This window comes from Ictidomys tridecemlineatus, chromosome 10 (genome assembly GCF_052094955.1).
Source record: "Ictidomys tridecemlineatus isolate mIctTri1 chromosome 10, mIctTri1.hap1, whole genome shotgun sequence".
NCBI lineage: Eukaryota > Metazoa > Chordata > Mammalia > Rodentia > Sciuridae > Ictidomys > Ictidomys tridecemlineatus.
In genome coordinates this window covers 72,711,629-72,738,572 of record NC_135486.1, presented here as the reverse complement: position 1 = coordinate 72,738,572, position 26,944 = coordinate 72,711,629, and the positions used below count along the sequence as shown (strand labels likewise).

The following is a 26,944-nucleotide window of genomic DNA, read 5'->3' as shown; positions in this document are numbered from 1 at the left end:
AACTCAGAAATAAGGAGATAGAACTCAAGAAGCAGCTATATCTAACAATGTATTTATAGAATAATTTTAGAAAATTGGGGTAATAGGAGAGCATAAGCAAAACAAAAAAATCCACTTGTTTTAGTAATCATAAGTGATATTTTCAATATTGTACATGTAATATGGGATAAAACGAATGAGCAATTACAGAATATTCTAATGTCACGATCTTCTTTATCCCTGAGAACCAGAATTCTTGGTATAGACAAAAGTATTACTTACATAATTTGAAAAGTAAAAATTCTGTAGTCCTGAATTTGAACTGGAAATATCTATATGACCTAAATGGATATTTCTCAAAGGAAGACAAACAAATGGCCAACAGATATATGAAGAAAATCTCAGCATCACTAATCACTAGGGTAAGCTATCACCTCACACCTGTTAGAAGGGCTGTTATTAAAAAAAAAAAAAAAAAAAAGATAAGTAGGTCAGGCAGAGTGATGTATGCCTATATTCCCAGCAGCTTGGGAGGCTGAGGTAGAAAGATCCCAAGTTCAAAGCTAGTCTAAGCAACTTAGCAAGACATTGAGCAATTTAGTGAGACTCTGTCTCAAAAACAAACAAGGGCTGGAGTAGCTCAGTGGTTAAGCATCCCTGGGTTCAACCAGCCATGATACCAAACAAAAACAAAAACAAAAGCAAGGATGTAGAGAAAAAGCAGCTTTTACACTGTTGCTAGAAATGTAAATTAGCATAGCCATTATAGAAAACTGTTATGGTATTTTCTCAGAAAATTAAAACTAGAACTATCATAGAATCTAGCAATTCAACTTTAGGTATTTACTCAAAAGATTTGAAATCACTAAGTCAAAGAATTGTCTGCTCTCCCTTGTTCACTGAAGCATATGCACAACAACCAAGTTATGAACTCAACCTAAATAAGTTGTCTATCCACAGACCAACAGGCAAAGTAAAGGCAGCATTTTCACACAGTGGAATATTATTCAGCCTTAAAAAGAAATCCTGTCACCTGCAACAACATGAATAGAATTGGAAACACTATTCTAAGTAAAATCTAAAACAAACTCAAAGAAACACAGTGTAGAATGTCACCAAAAGCTAGCTAGAGAAGGAAAGAGGGAACAAGAAGAGGCTTCAGGGCATAAAGCCTTAATTAGGGGGAAAGTTTTCTTTTCTTTGGGATATAGTGCACAATGTTAATATAGTAAATAATAATGTTTATACATTTCAAAAGCACTGAGAATGTTTACACATTATCATATTATATTGTTAAATATATTACATATATTATTACTATACATATACTAATAAATTTCAAATATTCTTTCCACAAAAATGGTTTGTGTGGTGATGGATATCTTCTTAACTTGATTCAGTCATTCCATACTGTATTCATAAACCATAACATCACTTTATACTTCATAAATATATACAACTATAATTTGTCAAGTTACAATTTTAAAAAGAAAAATTGGGCCAGGGGTACAGCTTAATGGTGGAATACATCCTTAGCAGGCCCTGCGTTCAATCCCAGCACCACAAAACTAATAACTAAAATTAGAAAACAAAATTATCTGGGTGTGGTGGCATACATCTACACACCCAGCTAAGCAGGAGGCTAAGGCTAGAGATCAAAAAGATTTCATAATGATATTATTTAAAAAACTAGTCACTCTCTAAGGATGACAAGGGACCACTTTGTTGAAAACTAGGTATACAACATGAAGAAAACAGGTACTTATTTTGCTTTTCCTATAAGAACTAGACCACTAAGTTACTAAACAGTGGACAGGTTAAGGATTTTCTTATGAAAGTACTCCAAGTGAAGAATAAAGTAAAAACAAAATGATAGATATCACTATTTCACAACCCCTAATGAATGAAGGGATCACATTACTGAGCATCAATACTGCTAATATCAAAAAAAGTGAAAACCACACATTATTAACTTCTGGATGAACACAACATTACCTATATCATGCCAAAAGTATCAAACCAGAGTCTGATCAAGTCTCAGATTTCACTGCCGATTTTGAGACATATACATTGAACTGCACTGAATATGCAATCAATGAAAAACAACTATGGAAAATTCTGTCAAATGACCCAGGTTTTTCAACAAATAAATCATAAGACAAAGAAAGAAACAGGGGCTGGGGGTGGGGAGAAACTTGTAAATTAAAAAGGACTTTAAAAAATATGAAACAAAAATGGAAGGAAGGTGAAGAACATAACTTAATGAGTCTAGGGAATACACATTTGACTGATAAAACTCTCAGAGAAAGAAATAATTCCTATTAAGCCAAGAGAGTGGTTATTTTTGGAGGGGTGGAGGAGGGCTATGAATGGGGCTGAACACATGGAGGGACTTCTGAGATAAATGGTAAAGTTCTGTTTCTTAAACTGGGATACAGTTTAAAAGGTATTAAATATTCATTAGATCAGCCAATTAGATAGTAATTTGTGATCTTAGTGAGCACTGTTGAGAAAAGGATGGTCTGTTGCTACAACAAAATACTTGGAAAAGAAAAGGAGAGGAGCAAAAGTTGGATTACAGCAGCAATCCAATAAAATAATAGGCAATGAAGTGAACAGAGTTTTGAGTCTAAAGAGTTTGAAAGTTTCACATGAAAAGATCTAGAAGGATTCACACCTATTAAAAAGGATTAATCTTGGGAAATGAGAACATGAGGAAAGAGAAAAAAACATTCATTTTAAGCTTAATATACTTGGGGAATATTTTTTTTTTCAAGAAGCTTGTATGTGTTTATTTTTCTCAAATCTGTAAATGTTTACTTTTTAAAGGGCTTCATAATAAAAACAGAAACTTCTAGCAGAAATGAGACAAATACCCATGCAAAAGATTTCCAAATAATTTATGTAATATTTCACATTCAAAGTGGGAGAGTATCCCCATTCCTTAAGAGTGGGCAATAACTACATAGTGACTTCTTCCAAAGAATACAGTATGGAAAGAGCGGGAAAGAGTCACTTCAATGAGGAGAATACTACCTTGGCCAAGTGAACAAGGTCAACTTCAACAGAGACAAATCACACTGATTGACAGGGAATATTATGTCCTTGACACGAGGCTCATACTTCCAGTCTAATCATGACAAAAACACCAAAAAAAAAAAAAAAAAAAAAAAAACTCTAATAGAGGGGCATCTTATAGTATATGTGACCTGTAATCTTCAAAACGGTCAAGTTTAACAAAAACCAGAAAGTCTGAAAAACTATATTTTGAATGGGACCCAGGAACCTAAAAAGGACATTATGTAAAAACTAAGGATAGGTGGATAATATATGGACTTTTATTAAAAATAATATATCAATATTGGCTCATTAATTATAACAAATACATCATACTCATGTAAGATATTAATAATATTATACTCCGAGTACAGAATATAAAGAAACATATTGTCTCACTCTTTCTGTGATCTAAAAACTGTTATAAAAATCCTTTTATTTTCATTTTTTAAAATAAAAGCCTTAAAGGTAATAACATTATTGTATTTTTACCAAGTTTAAGTTAAGGTTGTTAAGTTTCCTGCAATAAGTAAAACATGATTTCTATTTCTGTGTTTTCTTTCTCAAGCAAGTATTATAAAGCAATCAACAGACCACCAGAGAGACCCTCAATGACCAGGGCCTACCAATCATACCTTGAGAATCAAACAATGGCTTTGACATAGTATGCTATTTTCAGACATTCTTCAGCACAATATAATAAGAAGCAAAAAAATAAATAAACAAACAAAAAGGTGGTACTGGTATGAATCTGAAAAGATGTATGGAAAGCTGGTTCTTCACATTGGGTACCAGCCATGAGAACTCTTAACAGTGCAAGCAACAAATACATGTATAAAATATTTGTGAAAGGTCTCATTTCTGAACATATAATAGGATACAGCAGGCAAGAACTTCTTCTAATCATCTCCTACTCTATTCTCTTCACATTGCTGATAATCAAACAGCTCCTTGAACAACTACACCAGCCCAATTGTTTAGTGGTCCCCTGACTCATAAGTATGTGACGTCAACACTGTTTTACATTTATATTTATTGTAGAGTGCCTTGAGAAAAATATATTATATTTCAACTCAGAGGCTAATTTCCTTAAGAGTAATGATGGAAAAATGGGAAAAGCATTAACATTTACCATTAAGTGTTTTGTGTATTTAAATAAATGTCTCACAAAATATCTCTCTTAATTCTTCCCAGCACCTACCATAATATAGATGATAAATATAAAGTCAGAAAAATAGAGTTACTTGGGAAAACCAGAAACTCAACAACAAGTTGAGTCACGTGTGAAAGACTCTGTGAGGTCCAGGTCTTTCTGTCACAGCGCGCTGCCCCTCCAGGCCTCTGTTCCTGCATACTCACCACTGCATTCACAGGGCTGAGCACACTTTTTTTTTGACATGAATCAACTTGAATGATTGATAAGAGGGTAGTCCCTATGACAGCACTCTACTAATAATATTTTATGAGCAAATTTGGCCCTGCCTGTGACCCGTAAGGAAATAAAAGGAAAATAAAGAACTTGGTGAACCATGTCATTGTCAAAGTTGTTCACCTCTGTACATATCACCCTTTGCACCACTGATCAGAATACTAGGAACTTTCTAACATGCTGTACCCATAAAAAAAAACTCAGATTGTAAATGATTTATTAAATTGACTTGTGTGGCTATATTAAAAAATGGTAACTACAATGTTGCATTTTATATCTTTTCCCCAAGAATAGGAAAAAGGTTTTGATAAGCATCTTATTGTACTGCCTTCTACTTACTGTATCCTTCTGAACCACATGCATATCTTATGAATCAGCAATATATTTGCTCCTTAGATCATCCATAAGTGTTAGCTGAAATAACAAAATCAGACTGAGTAGGGTGGCACTCATCTGTTGCCCCAGGACTCAGGAGGTTGAGGAGGGAGGATCATTTGAGCCAGGAGTTTGAGACCTGTCTGGGCAACATAAGACCCCATTTTACAAATAGAAAATGAAAAGAGAAGAGAGGAGGAAAGGGAGAGGAAAAAAAAGAGAAAGAGAAAAGAAAGAGACAGAGAGAAAGGAAGGAAAGAAAACAGTGTTCTCAAGCTTATATTATTCCTCCTTTAAAGTAATTACAGTGTATATTGCATAAAAACTTTATTATTTTTTGAAATCCAGAGTTGCTCTACCATAGAACTATTAACCCAGTCCTTTTTATTTTTTTATTTTGTATTTTGAGACAGGGTCTCACAAAGTTGCCCAGGCTGACCTTAAACTTGCAATCCTCTTACCTCAGCCTCCCAAACTGGTGGGATTGCAGGTATGCACCACTGTGTCTGACAACATAAAAATCTAAATAAGATTCTTCTTTTGCTTCAAATAATACAAAAAAGAAACCCCTAAATTTACTGTAATATAATAATTTCAGCCCACAAGTCTATATCTAAAATCTTAAACTTTTTCTCACATTCACTCACTATCCAACATAATAGTTACATTACCTCAGCAGCATTTAAATGTGATAACCCTAAACTTATGAGAATTTTATTGTGTAATACTTGCATGCTATGAAAGTAAAACAAGAAGAGCCAAGTGATTATGAGTAAATTATTATCTAAGAGTTTTCTTTGGTTTTGGATGGTCAGTTTGATAGGGTTTAATACAGTATTAAAAATACTTACATAACTCTGTTAGTAAACAAGTGCAGGTTATGCATGGACCAATGATGAGTGTATCATGAAACAAAGACTAAGATTAATCTAGGAGCTGGGGTTATACCTCAGTGGCAGAATATGTGCTTATCATGCATGACACTCTGGGGTTCAATCCTCAGTGCCAAAAAACAACAAGAATTAATCCAGTGTTGTCCATCTAAGTCCATTTCTTTGTATGTGTGTGTGTGTGTGTGTGTGTGTGTATGTGTGCGCACACATACTTGTGCATACATGCACAATGGGGACTGAACCCAGAGCCTTGTGCTTCTTAGGCAAGTGCTTTACTATTGGCTATCCTCCCACCCAGGAGTGCAGGTTTTTGTTTTTGTTTTTGTTTTAATTTTTAATATTTATTTTTCAGTTCTCGGCGGACACAACATCTTTGTTGGTATGTGGTGCTGAGGATGGAACCCGGGTCGCACGCATGCCAGGTGAGCGTGCTACCACTTGAGCCACATCCCCAGCCCAAGTGCAGGTTTTTTTAAGAAGCCAGAAAAAAAAAAAAGCACCCAGAACCCCAAATATTAACAATGTAACTATTAAATAGTAGATAGTAAGATAAGCAAACCACAAAATAGATTTAGAAGGCTCCAAAAGGCACAGAGAATGTGGAATAAAATTTTTAACATGAAGAAGGCAAAGTTCTGAATCATTTCATTTGATGACACACAGAAGTCTTAGTTGTTAAACTAGACACACACACACACACACACACACACATAATTTATTTATTTATTTTTATATGGTGCTGAGGATTAAACCTAGTGCCTTGCATGTGCTAGGCAAGAGCTCTACCACTGAACCACAACCTCTGCCCTAATTCACTGATACAAAATCCATGATCTCATGCCATTCTAAAAATCACTGATGTAACAATTACTTATAAGTATCTTTTCTTAAATTTCTTCTACTATGCTTCAAGTTTCTTCTTAGCATTTGATTTCATCTCTTTTTAGCGAAATTACAAATATTGGGTACTAATAAGTGGCCTTCCAGCAAAAATATTCAGAGCCTTATAAGATTAAATCTCAAAGTACAACAGGATGTATCAATAGACTGATAACTTAGCACTCCTTTTATTAAGAGATAAATAATGCTTAATAAATCACATTTAACAGCAGCAACAAAGAAGGAAATTCCAAGACCACTTGACATACATGGCCTTCTAAAAGAGAAAAAATTAGTTATTTTCAATCCACCTACTATCATACCTCTGCTCAAGAAATCCTCCTTTGATAATACTGGTTTTTAAATTCATTCATTACATTTTAATTTTATTTTGTTGCTGTTGTTACTGTTGTTATTGCAGTGCTGGGGATTGAACCCAGGGCCTTACGCACATATGTCAAGTGCTCTACCACTGAGCTACATTCCCAGCCCTCCTCACATTTTTAAAGTAATTAAATTTCAATTTTAGAAGTTGTAACAAAAGGAGGTTTCTAAGATCAAAACATTAAGTAGTGGGGGGTTTTAAGGGAACAACTTTACATAGGAGAATTTAAACAGTAAGATTTTTCTCAAAGATAACAGTAACAGAGGCTATAAATACAAATAAATTCAGAGAGGAAGCAGAATTTTAAGCAGTTACTAAAGGTAGTTGAGGATGACTTAGGAGTATCTTAGATTTCCAATAGGACTGAATAGGAGGAGAAGCAAGGAATTTCTGTAAGCAGGAACCACAGTGTCTAACTCAGTTCAAAAACATTTGTTGAGGGGTACTAATTCCTTGCTTCAGTCAAAAACCTAAAGTGGAGAAATCGAAGGTATTGAGAAGCATCTATTTCCCAAGAGCTTAAACCAGAAAACTTCAGTAATATTCCAAAGGGTATAATGAGCTCTTTCTGTATCTCCCATGGCTATTAACAAGCATGGGTAAGCTTCACTTTCAGTAGACTGAATTACAGCACTAGTACTATTCAGTCCAGTCCACTGAGCCTAAGATCCAACAATCCACAATAAAGCTCTATAATTTAGGTCCAATATTTTCTCAGTTTCTCAGATGAGGCAACATGGATACATAGACTGTAAAACAATTTTAAGCAAATTTAAATCAAATCAGTGAAACAAATTTAGGTAACACTTTAAACTGCTAGTTAAGTGGAACAAGAAATTGTAAAAAATGAATTGCAAGAAACTGCAACCTTTGGGCATTTCTGGTAGAAAGGTAAAATGGTGTAGCTGCTATGGAGAACTCTATAGTGGTTCCCTGAAAATTAGATATGGGGCTAGGGGTGCAGTTCAATGGTAGAGCATGTGCTTAGTATACACAAGGTATTGGGTTTAATTCCCAGGACCAAAACAAACAAAAAAAATTAAATGTAGAATTACTATGTGATCTAACAACTCAAAAGAATTGGAAGCAGGAATGTGAACAGATATTTGTACATCAACATTCATAGCAGCATTATTCCACAAAAGCCAAAACGTAGAATCAACCAATGTCCATCAACAGATGACTATATAAATAAATGTGGAATACATTTATATCATAGTATGATTCTGCCTTAAAAAGGTAGATAATTCTGATACATGCTACAACACAATGAGCCCTAAAGACATGCTGCTAAGTGAAATAAACCAGTCACAAAAAGAAAAATACTTCAGGGCATGATGGTACACGCCTATAAGCCCAGAAACTCAGAAGGTTGAAGTAGGAGGATTGCAAATTCCAGGCCAGCACAGACAGTTTAACAAGACCCTGTCTCAAAATACAAAATAAAACATAAGAAGACCAGGTGTGGTGGTACATGCCTGAAATCCCAGGGATTTGGGAAGCTGAGGCAGGAGAGATCACAAGTTCAAGGCCAGCCTCAGCAATTCAGTGAAACCCTAAGCAACTTAGAGAAACCCTGTCTCAAAATAAAAAACAAAAAGGGATAGGGATGTGACTCAGTAACCACTAATGCCCCAAGTTCAATTCCCAATACCAAAAAATAATAATAAAATAAACAGAATGAGCTGGGAATGTAGCTCAATGGAGAGTACCCCATAGTTTCATCCCCAATACCATAAAAGAGAGAGAGAGAGAAAGAGAGAGAGAGAAAGAAAGAAAGATTGATTTATAGAGACAGAAAATAAACGACAGTTTCTAGGGCCTGAGAAAAGTTGGGAATGGGGATTTATGCTGAAGGAGGACAGTCTGAGTAGATAAAAAGTATTGAAGATAGATGAAGGTAATGATTGCAACAAGAATGTGAATGTGTGAATGTACTTAACGTCACAGAATGATACAACTGAAAATTGTTAAAATGGTCAGTTTTGTATTTTATCACAATAAAAAAGTCATAAGTAAGATTTATTTCTGTTATCATTTACATTAATGAAGTATACATGTGATTCTAGAATTTTTAAAATGGAAAGAAATTGCAACTTTCTCATTTTTTTTTTTTTTTTACAAAAAGATATATGTACACATACAATGTAAGTTGGAGACGACAAATTTCTTAGGTAACTCTTTTAGAAGCTAAGTGAACTTAATGATCAACATGATGAAAAATCATGCAGGAAGAACTGAACTATGCAATGGGATTGACCACTAAGACTGATTACCTATTACAATATTTTAGGAAAATTGTTGAGATTCTATGCCAATTTTTTTTTTTCAAAAAAAGTGGGTGTATCATTATCTGGAGCTGTTCTTTTTTTTTTTTAATGTGCTGATATTATTTAAACATCATTTATTACTAAACTGTCTTTCATGCAAGATTAGGATGCACTTAATACTTGTGAACATCCATTAATGCATCGATGATGATTATACAGTGTCACACAATATTTTATATTCAACAATTCTATCTGACAAAACAATAAACATTTATACCCATCAAAAAAAGAGATTAGTCTGTATAGTATCAGTGAATATTCACAACTCATTAGTTGTTCCTAGTAAACAATAATGGCATTGAACTTACATTACTAATAAAACACCAAAGACTTTCTTCACAAAACTACAAAAAAAAAAAGTCCTAAAATTCATTTGGAAAAACAAAAGACCCAGAAGAGTCAAAATAATTTTAAGCCAAAAAAACAATGCTGGAAGCATCACAATACCTGATTTCAAATTACACTACAGAGCTATAGTAAGAAAAACTGCATAATGTTGGCATAAAAACACATACATAGACCAATAATACAGAACAGAAGACACAGAGACAAACACAGATACAGTCATCTGATCCTTGACAAAGATGGAAAAAAAGATAATCCTTTTGACAAATACTGATGGGAAAACTGGTTATCTATATGTAGAAGAATGAGACTAGATCCTTATCTCTCACCCTGCACAAAAGTCAACTCACAATGGATCAAAGACCTAGGAATAAGACCAGAAACTATGCAACTCCTAGAAGAAAACAGGGTCAACACTCCAACATACAAGTGCAGGCAAGGGCTTTCTCAATAGGACTCCTAGAGCTAAGGAATAATCAAGAATTAATAAATGGAATGCTATCAAGTTAAAAAGCTTCTGCACAGCAAAAGAATCAATAAAGAATGTGAAGAGAAAACCTTCAGAATGGGAGAAAATATTTGCTAGCTATTCTTCTGACAGAGAATTAATATCCAGGATACATAAAGAACTAAAAAAATTTAACACTGAAGAAAAAATAACCCAATTAATAAATGGGCAAATGAACTAAATGGACACTTCTCAAAATAAAAAATACAAATGGCCAACAAACATAGGAAAAAATGTTTACTCTTAGAAATTAGGAAAATGCAAATAAAAACTACACTGACTTCATCTCACTCCAGTCAGAATGGCAACTATGAAGAATGCAAACAATAACAAATACTAAAGAGGATGTGGAGAAAAAGCAACACTTTTACACTGCTAATAGGATAATAAATTGGTACAACTACTATGGAAATCAGTATGGAGGTTCCTCAAAAGACTAGGAATGGAATAACCATATGATCCAGCTACACCACTCCTTGATATTTATCCTAAAGAATTAATTGACACATTACAGTGATACATGCATGCCTCTGTTTGTAGAAGCTCAATTCACAACAATCAAACTATGGTACCAGCCTAGGGGACCATCAGTGGATTCATAGGTAAAGAAAATATGGTATATATATACACAATGATGTTTTATTCAGCTATAAAGAAGAATGAAGTTATGTCATTTTCAGAAAATGAAAGGAACGTGAAACATTATGTTAAGTCAAATAAGCCAAATTCAACATCAAGATTATATGTTTTCTTCCATATGCGGAAGCTTAGAAGGAAAAAGGAAAAGAAAGTTGCAGGTATGGGTCTAATGAAAATTGAAGGCAGATCAGTAGAGTGAATAGTACAAATGGCCAGGGGACAAGGGGGAAGGAAAGAGGAAACACTGGGGAATGATACTGGCCAAATTATACTGCTACATTGTGTGTATCTACAAATACGTAACAATAAATATTGCCATTATGTATAATTATAATACACCAATAAAAATGTGGAAAAAATAATAAGGGGGTAGGAAATTTTTCTTTTTGTTTTAAAGGTTCTCTAATTTACTTAACATTCCATTCTCAATTTAAAACGTCTATTGAAAGTCCCTCTGTGGTCAAATTTTTTCTCCCCTACTTAATATTTACAAAGGCAAAAGATGCCTAATTAGACATAACCTTGATTATAACAATGCTCTAAGTAAAAGCGCCAGGGGCCAGGGGGATGGAAAAGAGAAAACTTGGGATGCCAAGTGACATGTTTCTTAGTTTAAGGGTTAGAATAATTTATAAATAATGCTAAAATATTTTGATTGCATTCTTAGAATTTATATGTAGCATAGCATATAAAGTTAAAAAGATTAAAAATTCATTAATATAGTCACTAATATATAAGGAACAAACAACCACAAACCTTCTTGAGAAGACACAATGGGTGGCATGTAATCAGGAATGTATTCTTTTCTTTCCTCTGCATCTTTACTTCCAGGTTGAGGAAACTGAAGTACATTGTTCTTGCTAACAGGAAATGAAGGGATCTGATGTGGGAAAGTAACAGGTTCAATATTATGAATATAGTCTTCTAGTTCATGTAGACTAACTCCCATGAGTTGGAAAGCTTCACCAACATCATCCAAAATAGGATCTGTTCGACCATCTGAAACAAAGTAAAAAGCAAATCAAATTAGTTTTTTTAAACTACATAAACATTTCTAAAAATATTAATAAAAATGTATTAAGTACATATATAGCTCAGAGTCAAATATATTAAGTATTTAAAACCTAATTACTGGAAAAAATTAATAGATTTTTAAGCAGAACAATACATTATTTAAATAATAAAAAATCTGATTCTTTTTTTTTTTATTGTTGGTTGTTCAAAACATTACATAGTTCTTGATATATCATATTTCACACTTTGATTCAAGTGGGTTATGAACTCCCATTTTTACCCCGTATACAGCTTGCAGAATCAATCAGTTACAGTTCCATTGATTTACATATTGACATACTCATGTCTGTTGTATTCTGCTGCCTTTCCTATCCTCTACTATCCCCCCTCCCCTCCCCTCCCCTCCCCTCTTCTCTCTCTACCCCCTCTACTGTAATTCATTCCTCCCCCTTGTATTATTTTTCCCTTTCCCCTCACTTCTTCTTGTATGTAATTTTGTATAACCCTGAGGGTCTCCTTCCATTTCCATGCAATTTCCCTTCTCTCTCCCTTTCCCTTCCACCTCTCATCCTTGTTTAATGTTGGTCTTCTTCTCGTGCTCTTCTTCCCTAGTCTGTTCTTAGTTACTCTCCTTATATCAAAGAAGACATTTGGCATTTGTTTTTTAGGGCTTGGCTAGCTTCACTTAGCATAATCTGCTCTAATGCCATCCATTTCCCTCCAAATTCTGATTTTGTCATTTTTTAATGCAGAGTAATACTCCATTGTGTATAAATGCCACATTTTTTTTATCCATTCGTCTATTGAAGGGCATCTAGGTTGCTTCCACAGTCTTGCTATTGTGAATTGTGCTGCTATGAACATCGATGTAGCAGTGTCCCTGTAGCATGCTCTTTTTAGGTCTTTAGGGAATAGACCGAGAAGAGGAATAGCTGGGTCAAATGGTGGTTCCATTCCCAGCTTTCCAAGAAATCTCCATACTGCTTTCCAAATTGGCTGCACCAATCTGCAGTCCCACCAACAATGTACCCTTTTCTCCACATCCTCGCCAGCACTTGTTGTTGTCTGACTTCATAATGGCTGCCAATCTACTGGAGTGAGATGGTATCTTAGGGTGGTTTTGATTTGCATTTCTCTGACTGCTAGAGATGGTGAGCATTTTTCCATGTACTTGTTGATTGATTGTATGTCCTCCTCTGAGAAGTGTCTGTTCAGGTCCTTGGCCCATTTGTTGATTGGGTTATTTGTTATCTTATTGTCTAATTTTTTGAGTTCTTTATATACTCTGGATATTAGGGCTCTATCTGAAGTGTGAGGAGTAAAGATTTGTTCCCATGATGTAGGCTCCCTATTTACCTCTCTTATTGTTTCTTTTGCTGAGAAAAAAACTTTTTAGTTTTAGTAAGTCCCATTTGTTGATTCTAGATGTTAACTCTTGTGCTATGGGTGTCCTATTGAGGAATTTGGAGCCCGACCCCAAATTCACTTTTCTTAAAAAGTGAATTTTAAGTATAATTTAACAACCAAAGCATTACTGAAAATTACACAAATAGCGGACAAAAACATAAAAAGTAATTTACAAACTGAGTGTAGTGGTATATGCCTAAAATCCCAGAAACTCAGGAGGCTGAGCAGAAAGATGGCAAGTTCCCAACCTCAGTAATTTAGCAAGAGCCTCAGCAACTTAGCAAGACCCTGTCTCAAAATAAAAAGGACTGGGGATGTACTCAGTGATAAAGTACCTCTGGATTCAATCCCCAATATTAAAAAAAAAAAAAAAAAGAAAAAGTAATTTACAAGGCCAGAGATTGGTAGAGTGCTTGCTTGGCATGTGCAAGACCCAAGTTTGATTCTTAATACCACAAGAAAAAAAGAAAAATAATTTACAGATGGTTGAAAGCGTCTAGAACAGTGGCTGACACAAAGTCAATGTACGATAAATATTGCTATTATTATTTTTATCATGAAATAGCTAATATGCTATGTTGACTAAGCAAATACCTATAACATTTTCTCTGTTATTCACTGATGCATCTCTGGAACCTAAAACAATGGCTGGTACATGATAGGTAGTCAATAAATATGTGTTGAATTAAATCACTGAAAATTTTTATTTTATTGGGGGAAAGGTACTAGGGATTTAATCCAGAGGTGCTATACTACTGAGCTACATCCCCAGCCATTATTATTATTATTATTATTATTATTATTATTATTATTATTTATTTTGAGACAGGGTCTTGCTAAGCTGCTGAAGCTGGCCTTGAATTTATGATCCTCCTGCCTCACCCTCCTGAGTTGCTGGGATTATAGGTATGCACCGCTGTGCCCAGTTCAATTTTTTAAGTCCAAGAATATTTATAAGAAAGAACTTAGATCATAAAGGTAATTTATATATAAATTTTCAAGTATAAATCAAAGACATTACATAAAATGGATAGGAACAAAAAGATAAAAGTTAGATAATAGTTTCTTAACAAAAGCAGTTTTTTTCCTATGCCAATAGCAGAACATTTTTCCTACCTTAGCAGAACTGAAGGTTCCTAATTCTTTTAAAACTTCTAGGAAAATTCCAGTTCTCAATTTCCAAAGACCCCAAAGAATATTTTTTACCTGAGATCTTTTATGAATATCTCAAACTCAATATATCCGAGATTAAATCACATTGTAAAGTGGAAAAGAAGAATCAAAATTTGGCAAGAAGAAGACAAACATGTGCTCACAGGAAACAGGAAAGTCTGAAAAGACATCCAGTCGAGGGTTAACAATTCAAAAAGGTAGAAGCTGCAGCAAGAGGAATAGCATGGTTGAAGTAGAAGACTTATTTCTTTCTTTTTTTTTTTTTTGGTACTAGGGATTGAATTCAGGGGAATTCATCCACCGAACCACATCCTCAGTCCTATTTTGTATTTTACTTGGAGACAGATTTCACTGAGTTGCTTAGCACCTCGCCATTGCTGAGGCTGGCTTTGAACTCGAAACCTTCCCATCTCAGCCTCCCCGGCCACTGCGATTACAGGGGTGAGCCATTGTGCCCAGCAGAAGAGTTATTCCTAAATTCAAACACCTGCAGTCTGAATTTTTCTACAGTATGGGTTACTTTTGTCATGTGTAAAAAGTAAAATATAAATATCATTATTCTTACTGAACATAGACATGCACTTCATTTCCTTATTAAAGTCATTATTACTCTCAATCAAAAAATAGAATCATAATTTCCTCCACATGCTATGTAGCTTCAGTTCAAGAACTTCTGGTGTTTCCCTCTCCCCACCCTTCTTCTTGCCATAGATGTCAGATTTTTATCCATGGGTATACATTCCAGATTCTTGGTAGATGCTAAAGCCTCATATAATACTGTATACCATATATACTACTTTTTCCTATACATACATACGTATGATAAAGTTTAATTTGTATATTAGGCACTAAAAGAGGTTAAAATAATAACTAATTAAAACAATTATAACTAGATAGTCTGATAAGTTATTTAAAACTTACAAATTGTTATTTCTAGAATATTCCACTTAATATTTTCAGACCCTGAGTACCTAAAATCACAAAAAGTAAAAATACAAATAAGGGAAGCACTGCTATATCTTCAAATTCTGCCCACCTGAATATCTTCTGCACTGCATCTCCAGAATGATTCTGTTAAAATATCACTTTTAATGCAGTACCCCGCACCGCGCCCAATTTAAAGTATGCAACATTCTCTACCATGTTTTACTTCTCTTATAAAGCTTTTAAGTCCCTCTCTAACCCAACTTCACTCTTTTGGCTATTTTCCCTGAACATTCTCCAAATGACTTGCTGCATATGTCAAGCTGGTCACCTTAGTGAGTACTGTTATTAATCTCACTTGTACATCTTATTTTATGCTATTCTCCAACCCAGAATTCTCTGTACCTTTATATAACCACACATAGCTCAATTCAAATCTCATCTTTTCTGTGAATCCATAGCCCACAAACACCTCTACTTTCTCCTACTCTTTTTGCATTTACTGTCCATACTATGCAATAATTAAGAGTACTAGTGTTGAAGTCATTTTTTAAAATTTAGCACCTGCTTTCGGTGCCTGTACACATATTTCACACATAACATAATACATAAAAAAATCTGCTCCTGAATACTTGAAGAAACTGTCACCTTAGGAAAATTTAAAAATTATTTGTTGAATTAATAACTTCCACTTCTTGCTTTAACTTGAGAACTTTTTTTTTTTTTAAGGAAGATGTACTATCAGTTTGTTTCAGTTGACATGTTAGAGATTATGTCTTATAATCTGTTTCCAACACAAAGTACAAGGCTTAGTTCATAGTAGTAGTCAATCAATGTTTGTCAAAAAGAAAAAGGATTTAAAGTAAGGTAGAATACAAGATTGCCCAGTGGTAACTTAAGGTTACAAATTCTATTTTAAATAAGAATAATAATAAAAAAAGAACCTAAAAATGTCTGTCTAGTACATATATCTGAATAAGCATTTTTAAAGTCACCAAACCACAATGGGGAATAATGAGCCTGATAATCACATTCTCACTAAAATGAAGAAAAAAGACTAGGAAAAAAATGGATAATTAGGAATAAGGTTTATATTACAGTGTTACAATGATCCTCAATGACTTTAGAACACCTAATAACATGAAGTGCCAGTGCATATTCTAGTTCTGTATATAAATCACGAAAGGTAACTATGTATTCAGAGAATATTTGAGTACCTAAAAGTATAACATCTGTCCTTATATAGCAAACTTGGTAGCAAAAATACAATCTGGACCTGCCTCAACGGTAACAGTATACTCAAGGATCATGGAGGGGGTCCTGACAGGAAAGAAGCCAAGGTCAGTAGAGTATCTACTGGTATTATACTTACAAGACAACAATGAATGTTTGCAGATCCCAGTTTAGAAGTACTGGTGAAATCAAGCATTCAAAAAAATAAAAATTTTACAAATTCAAAAGGTGAAATCCACAATAGCTATTATGATAGTGGAGCGTTCATTCGTTAATTTATTCCACAAATATTTTCTGGGTGCCTATTATATATTGGCACTATACTAGGTTACAGAATACAAATACAATCAATTTGTTTCTGGAAAAGGGGAGACATACTCAGACATTTACAAGACAAGAGTTTAAATAAACTCAACAGAAATATGCACAGAATTATGAGAGCAGATAACATAAGTTTCCTAGAACAAGATGGACAAGGGTGGGAAGGACGCTCTAGCAAAACAACATGCATAAAAGAGTGGATAGCTTAAAATGTTTCAGAAAAGGCAGGTAGCTCAGCATGGTTGCAGATTAGTATGGCGGTGTGGCAGAAGATAAGAGAAATGTTGGCTCTCAAAAAAGTACTATGTGATATTAAGAGTTTAGATTTTTAACCTGTAATCAGTGGAGTGCAACTTTAGTATTTATAAGAAGAATGATAGTATCAGATTTGTGTTATAGACAGCACCATGGAAATAAGAATCAAACTTGGGGCCTCAGAAGTACAGCATATCTACAGGTCTCAATTGTTTAATGGTAACAAAACATTCATTGAAACACTTCATCTAGTTCTCCAATTTGCCACGTTAATAATCATAACCTGATATGTAAATGAGTGCTCCTCCAACAGATGTATTCATATGCATGCTTCACACATCAACAAAATGATTCCAAATTAATAAATGACACCAGCTCCAGATACTTCCAGACATTCACTTAAAAGACATAAATATTGTATTCCAGATTACCTTGAGAAGCTCTCAAATAACCTATGATCCCTCTACCACACTTTGATAATCACTGACATAGAAACAGAAAGGAGAAAGCCATTGGATAACTGAGCTATAAAAGTTAATCTAACTAGAGAAAACGACAAAGTCGGTCTTGGGAAGTAATAAGTGGAGATGTTGTCTGTGAAAGGGACAGATACAGAAAGAAGAGGCAGTGTCCCTAACGTAGAAGAGCTGTCAACGAGTCTGTAGTTAGGAGCTCAAGAATGGCCAGTCTTGTAAGAAACGGCCGGTAGACGGAGCGCCTGTGACAACTAGTTGTAGTAGTTTGCGGGCAAAGGAGGAAAAGGACCAAGGTAAGAGGTGGTGTAGGGCATTCTGGGGGTGGTTCTACTCACAGCAAACAGGAGACAATGAGAAAGAGCGAGGCACACTTCAGAGCCAAGCAAGGTAAGGGGTGTGGAGCTGGGAGCGGAGACCGGCTCCCCGGCTGGTGGCGGGAAGTTAGCGGATGAGGAAGAGACACCCAAGGGATGACTTGAGTTTGCAGGGGCAGGGGAAGCCCAGGGGCATCGGAGGCCGAGAAGGTGGCACATCTCGGGGCCGGGTGCAGAACGCGAACCCCGGGGACGCCGAGAGAGGGACGGGGAGGCTGAGGTGTCACTCGTGACTTGCCGGGGCAGCCCTCCCGCACCCAGCCCGGTACTCACAGAGTTCAGAGTACCGATGGCAGCCCCGGCCCAACTGCTGCAGATATCGCTGCAGCACGTCCGTGAGGAGGTGGCAGGCGCTGAGCTGCACCGAATCCCAGCCCAGCGCCTGGCAGATCTGCGCCACCGAGACCCTCAACAACGACCTGGAGTAACTCTCGCACATCCCGCTGCGTGGACGCCACCGCAGCCCTTGCTGCCACTTCTCTCCAGCCCCGCCGCCTGACCTTAGCAGAGCCCCCGATTCATTCTCTGGGGCCCCCGCGGCGGGGAAATCGTCCCCCCGACCCCCGGCGACCACCTCAAAGCCCCAGCAGCACGGAGCGCGCCAGCCTGAGAGCCGCCATTTTGGACTCGCTCCGCCTCCTGCTGGACGGCCGCCGGGGCGAGGCAGCACGAGACGAATGCCGGTAGCGCCGATGAGAAAGCTCCGCCCCGTGGGAGCAGAGCGATGGGCTCGTTATCGACTCTGGGGCCTGAAAGTCGGCCGGAAGCGGACGTGTTGAGAGAAGGTGGAGGATGCGCCCCGGGACAGCAGGTGTTGGGGGGTTTCTGGGGGTCTGGCTAGGAGGAAGAGGGAGTGTTGATGTTCTAAGGGGCAAGCGAGGGAGCTGGTATAGGACGTTGGAATGTTAGACATTTGATACTCATGGTGTTGATATTAGAGAGTTCAGTGTTAAAAGTTAGGGACGTGGGAATTTAAGGTGCTACCCATACGCAGATCTAACCTGGTCTTGCCTTTGCTAAAACATAAACTAAATACAAGTGCTGCTTGCCACTGTGCGGTTTGAATAAAGTACATACTGTTCAGCACGCTCTGTGCCCAACTAATGGGGACGCCACAAAAGCAGTGACAAGATAAGCAATATTTTATTATTATTTCTTTTTAAAAATGGAATCTCATCCCTAAAACTCCTGTCCTCATTCACCTTATTGTGATCCCAACTCTGTTTCCGATACAGCTTCGCAGCTACAAGCACGCAAAAACAGGTGGGCCGTTAGTGGGCGGTGGGGTTTGCCAGTTTGAGGATCCCCGGGCTCTGTGACCTACCTAGAGTTTAGATAGGTTTCCTACAAAGGACAAAGCAGTACCATAAATGCATGATATAGGCAGAGTGCTGGGAATGGTTGCCTCCAGAGCCTTCTTCCAGCCCCAGCTGAGTAATTGCTGGATCATTCCAAGATGCTGGAAATGGGGGTGTTGAAATAAATAGCTTGATTTTTAAATATTGAAAACAAAAATTTTGTTTTATTTGAATTGGGATTTCTCTGTGTTGTCCAGGATATCCTCAAACACTTAGGCACAAATGATCCTCAGCCTCCGCTGCCTAAGTACCTGGAACTTCTTACTGCAGGTGCCCACCAACAGGCTCAGCCTATTTAGGATGCAGTTTAAAGTGTTAATTTGCCAGCCTAAAACTAATCCCAGAGCTAAATTGGATTTAGCCTGTGAGTAGCCACTTTGTAAGGGCTGATCTACTTGGTTTCTTAAATATTCCCTCTGTATCACACAATATTTAGTACGAGTTTTTGTAGCTTCCCTCAATAAATTGTTTCTGAATAGTTCCATATAGCTTCTACAGGAACTATTCCAGAACCTTGAACATAATGGATAGTCAAGTTTTTATTTGTTAATTATTTTATTTATTTATTTGGTACTGGAGATTGAACCCAGAGGTGCTTTACCACTGAGCTATATCCCCAGTCCTTTTTATTTTTTTGAGTAAGGGTCTTACAAAGTTGCTGAAACTGGCCTCAACTTTGATTCCCCTGCCTCAGCCTCTTGAGTCACTGAGATTACAGGCATGCCCCCACCATACCCAGCAATATTTCAGTTTTTAGAAGTCTTGAAAACCCACCAGTTCTGAAAACATGGTACTTTATCCAAATGACAATCTTCATAGAAAGAGCAAGATATGAGGTAGCATAATGTTGACCTTAAACTCCACCATTCACACTTCTGTCCCCAAGATTGTGAGGGACCTTTTTAATGTCAAATCTTTGGGATGCTTTTCAGTCCTAGCCTTACTTGACCATTTTGTAGTTATTTGATAATGTTGAACAATTCCTTAATTTTGAAACTAACTATAAACACAGGTATACACTTCATCTAGATTCACCAGTTAACATTTTTGCCACATTTAGTATATATTTTTGTACTTATATGTACAAACCTTTTCCCCAGAAAAAGTTGAAAGTAAGACACAAACTTCAGGACACTTAACCCTGAAATATTTCAGCATGTATCTCCCCCAAAACAAGTATAGTCCCCTGTATAACCATATGTATGACTCTATGCAGCACATTTGGTTCTCCAGGAAGCCAACTCAGAGAGGTAAGCCTGGGTGTGTCTAAGAGTGCTCTGGCATCCACCTGTGGGAGGGAAGGGATGGAAGCAGGACTGCCTTGTGTTGTCAGGAAGACCTTAGCCGGTCCTAGAGTAAGTGCTGAAGCTCAGGTGACCCTTCAGAGTTGTCTTGAGTCCGGACAAGTACCTTAATATTCCCATGTTGTTAGATTACTGCATGAGGGAAAAGAGTTTGTGATCTGAGGCCAAGTTGCTGATGGAACTGAGTCCGTTCCAAGGGAGGTTGAAATCCTTCAGACCTGAGGATGCTGAACAGGTCATGATGATGTTCACCATAATCTTCCCTCAGGTCCACTTCCTGGTATAAATCTGAGGAACTCCTCTCCCAGGATTGGGGTGGGGCTTTTGGGGAAACTGTTAAAGTGGAAGGTTGGGAGATAAGTTACAGCTCGTACTGCTACAGATAGGCCTTAGTTGATACTCATGGCTTTTCCCTCTACCCTTTATTCTAGATTTCTCTCACTTCTGGTCTCAGTGGCTTAGCTGGGCATAACCTAGACCTTCATGTATAGGTATTTAAGTCCGTGGTTTCGATGTCCTTTTCAGACTGTGGCTGCTAAACTTGTCAATATACCTTCAAAGTTGAAGAGTCCCAAAAGGCACACAGACACACCCCTTGCATGCCAAACATTCCTCCTTGTCCTCCTGTAGTATAAAGCAGCTGAGCCTTCTAATTAACCAGTGTCAATCACTCCTACCTCGATGATGACTTCTGCCTTTTCTGCTATCTTTTGGCTAAAGGTACCCAAGAAACAACTGTAGCTAACATTTCAACAGGACTGTTGCTGTGTTCCCTAGTAAAAGCATTGTCGCTTTTGGAAACAGCATCTGTAAACCTAGAGAACCCAGAGTTGCAAGAACAGGAACAATTTCCCAAGTAGGTCACTTTGAAACTCCAGCTTCTGCCCCTGTCATCTCCCTGTTGAGATTTCCATACCACAGAAAAGTCATTGACTTAAAGTGTACACAGCATCCTGGAGGATCGTAGCCCACCTCGTGAGGTACTGCCTGTGGGCTGCTGCTTTATTTATGTCTGCAAAATAATACTCCATTGCACTACTAGGCCCATAGCTTTTGTGGTGCAGTATGACATCACCAGTGGACTTCATTGCCTTGTGCCTACTCCCACACCTCCTTTGTTATAAAATGAGTCCCTTGGGCTGATGTAGCATGAGATGAGACACCATTAGATCAGATACTCCAAGCAGGAAAGGCACATCCAAACTCAGAATATGTGTCTGTTACTTACTGAAACAAATGGTTGTTTTTTCCAGGATCAAAGAGGCCCTGTATGGTCAACTTGGTCCTCTTGGAAAGTATTAAAGAATTGGGGAGGGGGGCATTCTAAAGCACAATGCCACAAGTAGGGTGGCTTAAACAACATGTACCTCACAGTTCTAGAGGCTAGCAGTTTGAGATCAAGGTGCTGGTGGTTTTGGTTTCTTCTGATGCCTTCCCCTTTGGTAGAAGGCTACCTTTTCAGTGGCTCATGAGGCCTTTTCTTACTTATTTATTTATTTTTTGAGAGAGAGAGAGAGAGAGAATTTTAATATTTATTTTTTAGTTTTCAGCGGACACAACATCTTTGTTTGTATGGTGCTGAGGATCCAACCCGGGCCACACACATGACAGGCGAGCGCGCCACCGCTTGAGCCCCAATGAGGCCTTTTCTCTGTGTTCACACCTCTCATATCTGTTCTTCTCCTTATAAGACAACTAATCAATTAGGTCAGGGCCCCACCCTTATGACTTTATTTAACTTTACCTCTTTAAAAGCCTTAACTCTAAATACAGTCAAATTCTGAGGTGCAGCTGGGATTACACATTTGAGGGGACATAGTGCACTTTATCAAAGAGAGTCACTAGGCCTCTAAAAATGTTACTAAGGTGGTGGTCCCCTGAATCTTTTATTTTTTAAAATAATGTTTTTTAATTATTGTTTTATGTGGTGGTGAGGATCGAACTCAGGGCCTCAAACATGCTAGGTGAACACTCTACCACTGAGCCATTGCCCCAGCACCCCCTGAATCTTTATCATAGAGTTTCTCTCCCACTTTCTGAAACACATGCTTTTTATTGTAGCCTTTAAAGTACTAGCTACTTCTTATTTTTCCTGTAAGATTAACATGATCATGTCAGTGAAGATAGATGATGTTTTATGCTCATCCAACCAATAGAAAACCCATTGACTCTATGGCAACAGAGAGTAGGGGAATTAACACAGATCCAAGGCAAGACCAAAATGTATACTGTATGCAAGACCAAAAAGCATGTGCTCAGCCCTTCAATTCTCATACGTCTTGCCCTACAGGTCAAGAACCACCATGGGTGCTTATGCCAACATTCCATACATCTGTTCCATTGATGCATTCAGAAATCAGGGAATTGGCCACTGAGATCCAATGTGAGCTGGGGTTTGGGCCAAGATTCCAGGGATTGTTTGACTTCAAATGTCCCCATTACAAAAGAGGGGCAGGTGGGGTCCACAAAGACTCTGCATAGCCTAATTTCATTCTTACCTTAACCCCTCTGTTCAGCAGTCTGCAGAACATGTGGGTACTCCCTCCAGTGGTTGGTGACCTGAATAAATGGCTACCAGTTCTTTGGGCAAGGTGTCGGGGAATCATTTGTTACCTTATCCATTTGGTGTTGCAGTGTCCTTCCCCCTGAAGATCCTCTCCTTTGGTCATAGAGTTTCAGGATGAAAAGTGACTTGGATCTTGAGACAATATAAGGGTCATGGCTGTTGGTGTGACTGCTGTGAACTACCTGATTATCCATTCTTAAATTATTTTGATTATGCAGATCAAGTAGCCTACTATTTGCTGTCTATTTCACCTGGGGATTCTTTGTCCATTAACCATCTCTATAACTCCTTGGGCAAGCCCAGCTCATATATTCATTACATACATTTGTATATATGTGTATATATATATGTGTGTGTGTGTGTGTGTGTATATATATATATATTTGGGGGGTTTTTTTTGGAAGGGGGATCGAACCCGGGCCTCGAACATACAAGGTCAGCACTCTACCACTGAGCCACAACCCCAGCCCCTACCTCCTATTTTTAATATCATGATAATTGCATTCACCTGACTTAACCAGTAAGCAATTCAGCTCTGTGACCTGATCTTTAGAATTTTAAGATCATTTTTTTGAAGGGCAGGCTTGGAGGGTACCAGGGATTGAACTCAGGGGCAATTACTGAGCCATATTTTCAGGCCTATCTTGTATTTTGTTTTACAGACAGGGTCTCACTGAGTTGCTTAGTGCCTTGCCATTGCTGAGGCTGGCTTTGAACTCAAGATCCTCCTGTCTCAGCCTCCAGAGCCACTGGGATTACAGGTGTGTGCCACCACACCCAGCAGAACTTTAGGATCTTGTGATTCCCACATTTCTAGAATATCTAGTGCATTGAAACATCATTACCAGCTAGTTTCATTGTTAAATGATACGAGTTCATCACTGGTGAAAGTTCGTTTGGGAACTGCTGTTATGCAAGGGGTATCTGTGCTCCATCCCTCACCAGTGCTGAAATCTTTAGAGCCAGCCAGGTGGGTGAGCCAGCTTCAAAATCCCATCTTAATACTTGCTCTCTTAGGCCCCCCAAGTACAAATTGTCCCAAGTTGGACAGCCCTGGAGGCAGTCTTTGAGATGTAGATTAACCTGCAGAGACACCTTTGGAGTCACCACTTAGGAAACGGAAAGGGAGGGAGGAGGGCAGGATGTAGGATGGGAGGAAAGGAAAGAAGAATGAGGACTGGGATGTAAGAATGAGAACAGAAAGGAAGAAGCAAGATTTGGGCGGGTAGGGAGACCATGGGCTATGCATAGCCCACACTCAAACCAATCCCACAGAGAGCGATAGAGTTAAAATGGCACTTTGAAGTTGTCCTGAGTCAGGTAAAGGGACCTGGATGTTAGCCACTTACATTGACTAGGCATTGAAAGTGGGCTGTTCCACATCAGGGAAGTCACATTGTCCCATTATTAGTAACAAAATTCGATCACTTGTAATTTTTGCCTGCCAAATCTCACCATTGTAGACACCCCTTTTCTTACTTTGAAATTAATCTGTAAAGTGATAACTTTCAGACTGAAAAATCTGCTTCTGCTGGGCATGGTGCCTCACAGTTGTAATTCCACCCACTTGGGAAGCTGAGGCAGGAGGATCACAAATTCAAAGCCAGCCTTAGCAACTTAGCAAGTCCCTAAGCAATTTAGTGAAACCCTGTCTCAAAATAAAAATTAAAAAAGGGCTGGGATTTGGCTCAGTAGTTAAGGACCCCTGGGTTCAGTCCCCAGTACCAGAAAAGAAGACCCAAAACCTGCTTCTTTATGACTTTTAACACCTTTTTTATGGCACCTTTCTGATCTCTTTTGCAAAGTGTTGATTTTTCTAAGTGTTGATAATTTCTTCTCCATTTATTACCAGGCAGTCTTCTATAAAGAAAAGTTCTTCCACCTTTTCTAATATCACTATGTGGTCAGAAATTCTTTTTTTTTAAATTCAATATGAATGTGTTCTAATCTATCACATTTCTTTATTTTGATGATTAAATCATCCTCTATTTGACCAGTAGGAGCCTATACAAGCCATGGTATTGGTTTTTGTGTTTTATTCCATACCAGAAATTGAACACAGGGGCACTGTAAAACTTAACTACATCCCCACTTCTTTTCATTTATTTATTTTGAGACAGGGTCTCAAATTTAAGTGGCTGAGGCTAGCCTCAAACTGCAGTCCTCTTGTCTCAGCATCCTGAGTCCCTGGGATTAACAGTATGCATCACCACACCCAGCACCACAGCCATATTCTTGTACCGTGGCACTATCATTCATTGGGCATTTCCTTACTTGATTTCTAGGCCCCCTTTGTGCTTTCCTTGGAAGGGCCTCATCTCTTTAAGGGGGCCTGTTCTTTCTAGTGAGGAATAGTATCTAGAACAAAGATGTGAGTGCTAACAGACCTCCATTAGCACAGTGGCATTTTTGCTTTGGGGACCTTGAAGGATGGAACATATGTTGTATTTAGTGTCCTAAGTGCATATTGATATAACTAATTGAAATCTAAAACAGCAAGTTCCTTTCCTCCTTCCGTATCAGCTTTATATCTTCCTTCACTCAAAGGGAGAACTCTGGCTTCAGGAATATCTAAAGGTTCCTTTATCCTATAATGCCTCTGCCTACTTGTTAGTCTTTGTTTTCTTTTCATGACTCACCCCAATGGTTTTAATCATTGGCTTTATAAAGCTGACACCTTAATATAACACTATATCTCACATTTTTCCTGAGTGCCATACTGGTGTGGCTGACTGCATCTAATGACCAATGTCTGCCTGGATTTCCTGTATATACCTTAATATAATTAATGTTTGGTGGATACCCAAAGTAAACTCATTGTTCTTTCTCTGTGTTCTTCAGAAAGTGGGAGCTGTGTTCATCTCATTCACTGTTAAGTACCCAGTATATAGCACAGTACCTAGCAGGTAGTCAGTATTCAAATAAATAAAAGCTTTTTAGAATAATTCATCTTGCAGTAATGTATAAAATGGAGTAGAACACAACTCTAAAGATAATAACACTGAACTGTACACTTTAGAAGGGCAAAGTTTATGCAAGATGAATTATATCTCAATGAAACTGTTATTTTCAAATAAAAAAATTAGAAGCAGTAAGTGTGAAGGAAGGCCAGGAAACAGGAACCTACTGCAAGAGTTATTGCAGTGAAATAGAGAGCTGCTTTCTTTAAGGGTAATGGAATCCAAGTAACTGTAGACAGCTTAGTAGGGCACAAGTTATGTTCCTCACCACTACTACTATATGCAGAAAAAACTATCTTCTTGTGTATAGTTGGCAAAGCATATTGAAGCCATATTCAGTTTTTTTCCTCATGATCGTATGTTGGGTCTAGTTAAGAGAAATGCAGAATTTCTAATAAAAGTGCCATTTCCGATGGGTATTGCTTTCCTTTATACATAGTTAATTAGGTGGTGTTTAAAAGCAGAGTAAAACAAAAAATTGATGGTATGTTCATATGAACAGCAATTATGTAAATTTCCTTACTTTAAAGTTGCAACACAATTGAAAAAGTTGATGTTACTAAGATGGAAAGATTTTGTATTTCAATTAAAAACACTCAATTTCAAAAATAAGCAATGAATGAATGGGCTATTACTAGCTTTTCACTCCTCGGATTGTTAAGATTAGAAAGCACAGTTTTAGAGTAGGGGGAACCTATCCTATGCACTGTTGATTCAACTTTACAGTTATTTTGAGAGCAGACTGGCAGTGTTTGTTTTA

The 26,944-nt window shown here is 37.5% G+C and overlaps 1 protein-coding gene across 1 annotated transcript in view; it reads right to left on the bottom strand.

Annotated features, from left to right (window-relative positions):
- The window catches only part of Taf3 (TATA-box binding protein associated factor 3), a 167,647-nt gene extending 149,005 nt beyond the window's left edge, over positions 1–18,642 (bottom strand). The window contains exons 1-2 of the mRNA XM_005320292.5: positions 18,270–18,642; positions 11,576–11,818 (exon numbers count right to left, since the gene is read on the bottom strand). Coding sequence (XP_005320349.1) covers positions 11,576–11,818; positions 18,270–18,435 — 409 coding nt within the window. The 5' untranslated portion in view covers positions 18,436–18,642. The remainder of the gene's footprint in view (positions 1–11,575; positions 11,819–18,269) is intronic.
- Between the last annotated feature and the right edge of the window lie 8,302 nt (positions 18,643–26,944).